The sequence below is a fragment of the Plasmodium cynomolgi genome, chromosome 4 (assembly GCF_000321355.1).
Source record: "Plasmodium cynomolgi strain B DNA, chromosome 4, whole genome shotgun sequence".
Taxonomy (NCBI): domain Eukaryota; phylum Apicomplexa; class Aconoidasida; order Haemosporida; family Plasmodiidae; genus Plasmodium; species Plasmodium cynomolgi.
The window spans coordinates 713,400-723,935 of NC_020408.1; the positions used below are offsets into that span (position 1 = coordinate 713,400).

General features: G+C 43.6%; 2 protein-coding genes across 2 annotated transcripts; both read left to right on the forward strand.

The window, feature by feature from the left end:
- Nucleotides 1-373: 373 nt before the first annotated feature.
- PCYB_042690 (hypothetical protein) lies at nt 374-1,711 on the forward strand (the record flags this gene model as incomplete). The annotated part of the gene is made up of 1 exon (XM_004225418.1): nt 374-1,711. A coding segment is annotated over one exon (1,335 nt), but the record flags the coding sequence as incomplete, so codon positions are not given.
- A 1,871-nt stretch (nt 1,712-3,582) lies between these two features.
- Nucleotides 3,583-10,071, forward strand: PCYB_042700 (serine/threonine-specific protein kinase; the record flags this gene model as incomplete). Its single annotated transcript, XM_004225419.1, has 4 exons — nt 3,583-4,816; nt 5,284-5,312; nt 5,593-6,735; nt 6,799-10,071. Exons 3-4 carry the CDS (start codon nt 5,593-5,595, stop codon nt 10,069-10,071), a joined length of 4,416 nt encoding a protein of 1,471 aa, XP_004225467.1. The 5' UTR covers nt 3,583-4,816; nt 5,284-5,312.
- Between the last annotated feature and the right edge of the window lie 465 nt (nt 10,072-10,536).

Genomic DNA, 10,536 nt, shown 5'->3' on the forward strand with positions numbered 1-10,536 from the left:
AAAAAAAACACTCCAGATTGTGGGAGAAGAAAGGCCACAAACGAAACAAACCAAATGATGAAATCGTTTGCCTAATATTTTTTTCGTTCAAATGGGCATATACAGCAATTTAATTTTTTCCCCCAATTGAGGTCACACGAAGGTGAAGCGTTGCCTGTGCCGCGACATATAGTCGTTAGGTTGCAGACGCATGGACATTCGCAATAACTCACATACGATAGTGAGGTGTACTGCAGCACAGTGAAGAGTTACGTCTATGCCAGCGCAGCGCATGGGTATCTGTCCTAGGAATGCGGTTGATCGGAGGAATATAGGGGACATTGACGCTAAAGTTGGTGAGCCAAATGAGTGCTCCGCCAGGGCACACCGAAAGGAGCGAAGGGAATAATATAACTACTTTCGTCCAGTGGATCGATAGCATCCTCACCTCGGACATCTTGGTAAACGCCAGTTTTTTGCGCATAGAAGATGAGAAGGGGAAGAAGAGGAAGCGACAGGAAAGTCTCGAGGAGGCGGCAGCAGCAGACAAGGTGAGAAACGCAAAACGGTTTCGATGCGAAAATGCGGAAAATGCGAGCAAAACGTTGGAGGGGGATGAGGAGGACAGAGGAAACTATCACAGAGGGGGAAATAACCAAGTTGCCAGCCCCCCCCTTTACCGAAATGTTAAAAGGTCGACACAGCTGTACCCTTTAGAACCTGATGAGAGCATAATGTTTTTTCAGGCAAATCAAGAAAATGAGCTTATCGATAGGGACAGAATGCTTCCCAGGGGGAAACCCCCAAATGATGATTCTTCCTCATGTGATATATCCGAAATAGAAAGCGACGAAGAATCCGATGAAGGGATGGTGAAGTCGGGGAGTAAGGATGCACAAGAAAGGAATCCACTCATTGTTAAGCAAAATTACGCAGAGGGGGGCAGCGAGTATGTGCATACTCATGTGGAGGTAAAAGGAGGCGTTTCTGGCCTATTTGTCTACGATATAACGAGCAGTCTTATGTTTTATTCGTCGGATGAGGATCACTACGATGGGGAAGACGGTGGTGGGAAAGACTGTGCGGGGGGTGGTGAACAGAGTGCTGGCGAGGGAACATCCAGGAGGCACAACTATGAATCCTTTTGCCTAAACTACGATAAGATGGAAAAAAATATAACTACTATGAGGGAGATGGACGATGAATTTTACTACTTATCAAGGCAGGACCACCAGCAAGGGGAGGGTGTGAAGGATCGGGATGACACTCGAACAGTTGTTCCCGCTGTCACTGCAAAGGTTGACAGGGAAAACAACCCCCCCCGCGAGGATAATGTGCACACTGGCGGAAAAACGGCCACCGGCAGCAATGATAACAATTGGGCGACCAACCGGGAGGAAGGCAACAACGTTAGCAATAGCAATGCCACGAATTTGAAGGGAGGCGAGAGGACGAAGAAGCAGGAGGAAGCATTCCCAAAGAATGCGGCCACGAATTTCTCCTTCTGGAATGTAGCACACCAAACGTACGTAACAAGACCTCTGTACGCACAACACTTGAAAAAGGAGCAAGTCTCATTATTGGATGAATCTGAAGAAATGGTCAAAAGCTTTTCCGTTAATAAGTACTCCATAAAATTTGTGCCTAGACATTTGCTTTATGTGGTGAGTCAAGTAGCATCCAGGACGTTTTTCGACCCCCTATATCGGAAGAAGTTGTTTCGTCATTATTAGTTTTTTTTTTTTTTTTTCGTGCGCAAGGGCGTATATCCATTTCATTGAATTTTCTGACCCAAGGGTTTACCCCTGTTTGTTGAGTAACACTAACATTTTCTTTTCCCTCACGTGGAACAGAAATTTTGTTCATAAAGGATGTTTTTATTTTCCTCCTCTTTTTTTTGTAAATGAAATTATTTGACAGATTGAAAAAAACGTCTTCAAGAAGGGCACCTATGTAAATTTCCCATTTGGGAGTTACGAACTTGTCTTTTTTTTTTTTTTTGTCGCAGTGATAAATATTTTTGTTAGAAAAAGAGGTTACCAAGACAGGAGGGTGGAGAAGTACAATAAAATATGCGCTTTTGCCAACCCCCCTGCTGTGTTCCGTCCCCCAGTTAAGGATAACTCGAAATATGGTTCCGCTTTTTTAAGTGGAGAATTGTGCCGCTGTGATGTGTAGCACGAATGACGAATTCGATTTTATGAGCACCATGAATGGTGCTTTACTCAAAGTAGGGTTAGTTAATAACCTTTGTAGTTGTTGCTGCTTCCGAGGGAAGGTATTTTTTTTCTCATTTTATAGGACTGGACGCATCCCACGTGAAGCTGACTTGTGTTACGCCCAGTAGTTCGTAACGTTCTCAACGTTCGCAACGTTCGTAACTTTCGTAACGTTCTCAACGTTCGGAACACATGAGCACATGGGAATTTATCTCTTGGGAAGACACCTTGCTTGCCTATGCGTGTCTACAATTTTGTTTTCTTTTTTTTTTAAGTACACCATTGCATTCTCTCACCACAGCATTGCTAGCACAGTCGAAAGGAACATATAACTACGCGGAGGATGCCTTACGTGACAGCAGAATTATTTCACTCCTTTTTTTTTTAAAATGAAAGACACATATATATGGGTAAGACAACATGTACAGAGCAGCTAACCCAAACGAAATTTTTTTTGGCAATCCAAGGGGGGTTGCTACGTGCATATGTACGTCTGTTAGACCCCCGAGGGGTAAATCACCCTTTTGCTTTTACTATAATTTTCATTCAAATGGTATTTGCAGTTATATTTGATGATTTCATCTGCATTTGTGTTCCCGGGCAGCAATCGCATGTGTACACATATGATCATGTCCTACTGTACCCTGGGTTGCTTTGCGCTGGGGTGTGTTTATTTTATTTTGTTTTACTTTGTTTTATTTTGTCCTACTTTATTTTATTTTTACTTTTTTTTGTGGCAAGCCCGCTGCGTGGTACTTTTTTGCACACGAATGAAACTTCCACAAATGGTTAACACTTTTTAAGACGGAAAAATTCAAGTGGAAAAAAACTCCCACTGATAATGTTGGCAGTCACAGGAGTGATGCCCAATTTTTGTTTTTCCCAAAAAAGGGGAATAACAGGAGGGGTTACTTTTTACCTGACCGGCAAGGCATTATTCGAATTTTTTTTTTTTTGCATGGTTGTGCGCGAAGAGGCTCGAAGGAAACATTTGCGTAAAGAATCTTATGCTCTGCTGAGAAGGTATACACTGTAGGGAAAATATACGCGGCGAGGAAAATAACGTTGGTAGGTTTATCCATGCGGCTAACGCACATGAGCGTGTTTTTTTTTTCCCGAGTTGTATTGGTGAAAGGTAGACGAAAGATAGTGACACATTTCAAAATGTTCCTTTTAAAAATGTGGTTGTGGGGAGGGGTAACATAACGCAGCGGAACAATCGTGAAGTTATATACGTTACGTACGTACGAAGCGCACTATGTGTTGGGAGTTTTGTACATACAACTCAGATTTTCCATTTTGTTAATTTGTAATTAACTCAGAAGAGCCCCTTTCTACTGCTCATGCGAGATTTGGGCAATGAATCAAATAACATAAGTAAAATATGTTCTCAGTTGAAGCGGAAAACACCTTGGGGTATGGAAAAAAAAAAACGAGTAAGAAATTTACTCATGGGGGGGTTAACCGATTAGAGACAGACGAAGCGGTTAAAAGGGAAGGGAAAGGAGCACATGAGGTGGATCATAATAAGGTGAGGAATAACGTTCCGATCATGTTTGCGAGGGGGATGAAAAAAGTGGGACAAAAAAAGTGCTTAATGGGTAGAAATGGGGAAGACAACCCAGGCGAAGAAACAGCACTGAGTGAGGAAGCACCTCCTTTAAGGGTAAATCTCACAAGTGAAGAGGCTGATGAAGGTACGCATTCGGCGGTGACGAAAGAAGCGAATAATGTGATAAGTAAAATTACACCCGTTGGCGAACTTCTTCGGAGCAGTAGCCACGAACCCGCCTGGGATGATAACACCTTTAGAAGGGATAAAATCGCCATGAGGTACTCCCTCCCTCGAAGGAACATTACTGTTGATTGTGAAAAGAAAGGAAAGACAAACCTTTTGGCTAGTCCCCTGAATGATTCAAATAACCCTTTGGCATGTTACCACAAAGGATGCCATCACAGAGGTTGCTGCCCGGATGTTCCGCAGCAACATTTTGAGCGCCATATTAGTAAAGCGGTAAATTTAGAAAAAAAAAAATTGAAAAACTGTGAAGGAAGCAATTCTGAGAGTGGGAAATTCACGAATGGAAGTTACGAAAGTGTGAAGGGACCTATGTCTAAGGATTCCCCTTTGGGGAACGCACTCATGAAGAGGGATGTCATCTACTGGGATAACAACGATTTTGCGCTATGTAGAAATAGTGCGGATAGTCTAGAAGGCAAACTAGAGGATGATGAAAATGAAGTACACGAAAATGAGGAGCAGACAAAAGGAGAAGAGACCGATGTGACCACAGTTAAGAGTGACGAATCGGTCGATGATGCTGCAACACATGGGGTGCTCCAAGAGGGGGAGAATCAGCAAATGGGGAATTTAAACAGGGGAGATGCAGCAACGATTGACGTGGCAAAGGTGGAAAATTCGCATATAGGCATGAACCACTCAGATGACAACATTTTGGAACATAAAAACGAAGAGAAAAATTGGGAGCACTCAAAAATGGAAGGAGAAGCATGTAAGGGGATAAACATTGGGAGTGCTATAAACCCTGTTAGCGTAGAAGGCAAAAGTGAGTCTGTTGGTTCTGATGTGGCATCTCCTGATGGGGGTGAAATGGGAGGTACAGAAAAAAAGGTCCTTACCGTGAATAAACAACCTATCTCAAAGGGAGGCAGTACCCATGCAGACGAAGGGGATAATAAAAGGAAACAAATTCACAACGCACTTCTCAGCAACGGTACAAAGTCACAAATTTTATTCAGCGCCGATATAGAGAAGAACAAAATGCTACATTCCCCAAATGGGGTAAAAATAAAAACGGATGATTGCACTCACCGCTGTGTTCATCACATGAACAGAGCGACGAAGGTGTATTCCAATGTCAGCACAGTAAATTTTTTAAAAAACAATGTCATTTTTTTGAGGAAAAGAAGAGGTAACAACGCCTGTAAGAAGGATAATAACCGGAGGAGCTGCAGCAGTGGCAGTAGGAATGTGAACAAAGACGGGGATGGGAGGAGCAAGGATGTACCTAAGGAACATGGTGTAGTAAGGCATATGAGAAATACTTTTTTGCCTGTCCCAAAGGATACGTCAATATTTGTGGAGAAAAGTGAGACAAATGGGAAATGCCCAAGTAGGGGGAAAAAGGACAATTCTTCGAGCGATAGAGAGAAGGGGGGCATGGTGCGTGTGGGTGAAAAGGAGCCCACTTCTCCCCATTTGGAGCGCACATCGAAAAAGGAGACGTCACCAAATAGGCTGAGTAATGAAAGCAGGTTAACGATGAAGCAGGGGGGAGGACGCCCCTTTGTCGTAAATGGGTATATATGTGACTTCAATGAGGGGGGAAGAAGTACCCACGAAAAAGTGCTCTCAAGTGAATACTCACGCAAAATGGATACACTGGAAAGTCAGTCGCCCCCCCTAAATTGGAAGTTCGACGTAACGGATGGAGGAAAGGAGGATGGGCTCAAAGAAGGAGGGCCATCACCACATAGCATAGTAAATATTAACGTGGAGAGGAAGCCATGTGTAGTAGGTCAGGTGGGACTTAAAATGGATAAAACACCATTGGAAAAGGAAAAAAATGATGACAATGCATGGAATGGAAAGGAAGAAAAAATGCTCCATTTTAAAAGTGTAAAGTCCGGAAGAGAAGGGAGACAGAGTAACTTAGCGAAGGGGGAGACAATAAAGTACAAGTTATTTCACGTTGATGACATGTTTAGGAATACCCACTTGGGTGAACCGAAAGGAGGAGAGGAGGCAAACAAGGAGGACAGAAGAACAAACTACGCTTCTAGCTCAGTTCACCATTGCGTTGTGACCGCAAATGACGAGATGATCACTCCGGTAGACATAACTCAGAGGGTGGGGCAACAACATCCCCTGGTGAGGAAATCCAATCATAGTGACCACATAATGAACGTAATCAGAGGGTCGAAAAATCAGCGACGAAATGATAGCATGCGAAGTGGTCATGTTAGGAGCAGCAAAAATGAGTTCTGCATTAATGGTACCAATTATGGTATTATAAGTATTCCTAATTGGGAGTCCAGGAAAAATATTCAAGTCAGCACCACCAAGCAAATGAACTTCACCCATTTTGTCGGACAAGATGTGACGAGCAAACCCTTTTGTGATGACCAAATAGAGAGTGAAGAAAAAGTTTGTCAGGGAAGGAATTACTACCCCCCTTTGAAGGAAACCCTATTGGATCGAATTAACAAATCTATTTTCGCGACGAATAGGAAAAACGAAATGGATTACTCCTACATGCAGTCAGAATTGGAAAAGGAAAAAATACATGAACATCATCGCAGAGAGATAAAGAAGCAAAGTGTGAAGGATGTCTTCCCATTAAAGAGTGGCAGAACCATCTTTCCTTTATTTACTCCAATACAAAGAAGCGACAAAATGACGAACAAAAAAGTGTTTCACATAAGAAATAGAAGTGTGTACAAAGTGGAAGGTCCATCAGAAATGAGACCCACGGTGGATACAAATCGGGAAAATGATATTCACGTGAACGAATTTGTAAAAGATAAATTGTTAGCTAAAGGAGGGGAATGTAATTTTATCCGTAATTGTACTACACAGATGAGTGAAAAATCAGATGTGGGAAGTTCAAACGGGTTCTACTATGACAGAATTAAAGAGAGAAACAACCCCCATGTAAATAATTGTAACAAAAATGAAGACAGGAGGAGACCTCCCTTGGACAGCCTTCTTAAGAATTGCTACAAAGAAAGAAGAAACAACACAAATGGTGAGGAGTATACTAACAAGAATTTTATCATTAACAGGAATAGGAACAATTTGAAGAGTCAAAATAAAGCCTTTGGAATTAGTGAGGAGGGGACTTCTTCTGCCCTGTTGGCCAACGGTGAGGGGAACTACATTCAAGAGCACAGTAGGGGGGATGTCTTAAAGTGGTGCGGCGCTGGTAGAAGTTGTGTCTCAGGTAGAGCTGACCAATTAACCACGATAAACGGATCGGAAATTAACGTGAAAGGAGGGGAGATGGAACGAACGTACTTGGAAAGGGCGCATTCAGAATATCATATAACGATGTCTGAGGATAGCGAAAATGTAAAGGAACTGACCAAGCAAAAAACAGAGGCAAATTTATGTGGCAATAACCGCATTGGAGAGCAGGCAGAGAAATTTAATTTTTTTCATAGCGAGAATGATTTATTTAACGGGCAGAAGTTAAGGCTTTATTTTTCCAAAGGGAAAAACGCTCTGCATAGTGGGATTTTTAAAATAAGGGGCGAAACTGGGATATTCTCAATTTTTAAAAATTTCCCCTTTTTCGGGGAAGGGGCGAAAATGGGTGATGCGGAGGGGACCGATCAGGAATCGATTTCGTATGAATGTAAATATGACGCCGAGTTGGTTTGTCGCCCGGGGGGGAGGAAACTGCGGGATGTTGTGGAAACGGGTGCGGAAGGTGCGGAAGTTGCGGAAGGTGCGGAGGTTGCGAAAGTTGCGAAAGTTGCGGCGGGTGCAGCGGGTGCGGTCGATGGGGGATGTACTGGAAAGGAAGACAAGAATGATGAGACTGGGGCGACTGCAGTGAATTCGCAGAATGGAGCTCGTGAGGTACATAAGATCATTTGTGGCACGAGCGAAGCGGAGGAGCCCTTGTGTGCAGGATCGGACGACGAAGCAAGGGGCGCGATTGGCCAAATAGGTAGCAGCGGTAGAAGCTGTAGTAACGGTAGTAACGGCAGAAACGGGAGAAGCGGTGGAAACGGAAGAAGCGGCGGAAACGCATGTAACGAGTTCGCCGGCGGAGAGACATCCCCGAGGGAAGGTGCACAAATGAGTGCACTGAGTAACCAAAAGGATGAAGTAAAGGATGCAAAGGGGGGGACTCTTACCGAGGCAGACAAGTGCGTACTTCGAAGGGGTGACGAAGAAGGGGTCGAAATTGGCACTGACGTTGCGAGGGAAGACATTACAAACAAAGTGTGCGAAATGAGTGGGGTCGAAGAACAGGAAAACTTGGAGGAACAGAAAGGTGCTTTGTTTGGCAGGGAACAGATTGACTCCTTTTTCTGCCCCAAAGATGGAGAGCTAAAAATGGCGAACAGTGCCAACTTGGGATGCAGCGAAGATCGTGATTTGAAGAGGCAAAAAAGTGATCCCACAAGAAGCTCAAATGAGATGCTAGAGAATTTCGAGAGGATTGCCGAAAGGATCAACTTCATTTTAGATGATACCGTTAAGTTTTTTAAGAAAAATTTGTATGTGCATAATGGGTATGGCTCTGTGAAGATGTACAAAGAGGAGAGGGGGTGGTTAGGCGAGAACACAGTGGCTAAGTGGTCTCGCGTGTACAAAATTAATAAGGTGGTTTGTAAGGGGGCGCACGGGGTGGTGTTTTCCGCGTGGATGGGGGAGGAAGGGGATGATAGGGGTAAGGAACTTGAAGAGGAGGCGGAAAAAGACGCAGGCTTGGCGAAGGAAAACGAAGCAGGCGAGGGAACCACAGAAGTGGAAGGGGCAGCGGGGGATAGCATCGATCAAAGGAACGAAGAGGGCAGAGGTCAAGGCAACGATGGGGGCAGAGGTCAAGGCAACGATGGGGGCAGAGGTCAAGGCAACGATGAGGACAGAGGTCAAGACAACGATGAGGGCAGCGTTGAAGGCAACGATAAAGACAGCGATGAAGGCAACTATGACGAAGAGAACTTGGTGACCCTGAAAATCATTAACTTGCGCTATTTAAGTAAAAAAAATAGTCTGAGGAGAATCATGAAGGAGGTACATTTCTTGCAATTTTGCGATCACCCCAATATTGTTAAGTACCACGAATCCTTTTTCTGGCCTCCGTGCTACCTGGTCATAGTGTGTGAGTTCCTCTCAGGGGGAACATTATTTGATTTATATAAAAAGTGTGGAAGAATAACTGAAGATGTGTTGGTTCACATTCTAGACGATGTATTAAAGGCGTTAAAGTATTTGCATAACGAATGCCCCTTATGTTTAGTCCATAGGGACATCAAACCGACGAACATCGTTTTTTCGAAAAGCGGAATGGCAAAGATAATAGACTTCGGGTCCTGTGAAAAGGTAGAAGATGTAAAATTGCATGAAGTTGTGGGAACTCTTTATTATATTTCTCCAGAAATTTTGAAGAGAGAAAAGTATGACTGCTCAGCAGACATTTGGTCGTTAGGAATAACTATATACGAAAGTGTCATGTGTGCATTGCCATGGAAGGGGAAAAAAGATATTGAGGAGTCTATCCAACAGATTGTGGATTCCTCTCCGAAAATTAATCTGTGCTCCGGTTTTAGCAAACAGTTCTGCTTCTTCGTCGAGTCGTGTTTGCAAAATAATCCTGGAAAAAGGGCAAAGGTTGAACATCTACTGGGTCATAAATTTTTAACGAAGAAGAGACTCCTACGGCGGAAACCGAGTTCCATTTTCGAAATTAGGGATATACTCAAAGTGAACAATGGGAAGGGGAAAAATAATATTTTTCGAAATTTTTTCAAAAATCTTTTTTTCCTTAATGATATGAACAAACGGAGAAGGAACAAAGCTTTGAGCTCTAAGTCCTGCGAACCGGAAATGTTTTACCAGCAATTAAAACGAGAGAACTTTGACTTCTTCGAAATTAAGTTGCGAGACGAGAACAGTAGGTCTTTGGGCCACTTGCACGTGGGTGGAAGGAAGCCGGGGGAACCTGAAAACGAAGAGGAGGGCAAGGAAGGCGGCCAAAATGGAAAAGCAGGGCCAAATGTGCTCGACGACGGTGATGCAAAATGCACAGAGGGGGAAGTCCAACGGATGAACAACCTTTCCTCAAACTATCTCGATTCAAAGGAGGACATAGCGAAGCAGGCGGGTGATGCCTAGAAACACGCATTGACATTGGGGGCGTGGTACTCGGTTAAAAAAAAAAAAAAAAGAGGGAAAGAAGGAAAGACGAGAAAGGGAAAGACGAAAAAGCGGAAAGAAGCAAGCTTGAAAAAAACGAACAGAATGGCTTCCTCACCCCCTTTAACGCATTGCGCATTGGTTATTCACAAGTCGTGCGACTGCGGTTCGTTTGATCGGAATGGACTATGTGAACCTGTCCCGACTGGCGCCACGCGAACATGTCCTCATTATATCCCCTCCTTCGTGACCCGCCACACTGACCTTTTCCAGTGCCCCAATTAAAAAGTTTTCTTTTTTACTTTTAAAAGATATGATGCGATGTCTAGGAAGTTGTTTTAGTTGTGTGTGTCCATTAATTTACTTTTTGTTAATTCGATGCCATTGTGGGTGTCCTTTCTACGTAGCGTTTCGCGATTCTTTCGCCTACGAGTTAAGGAGATT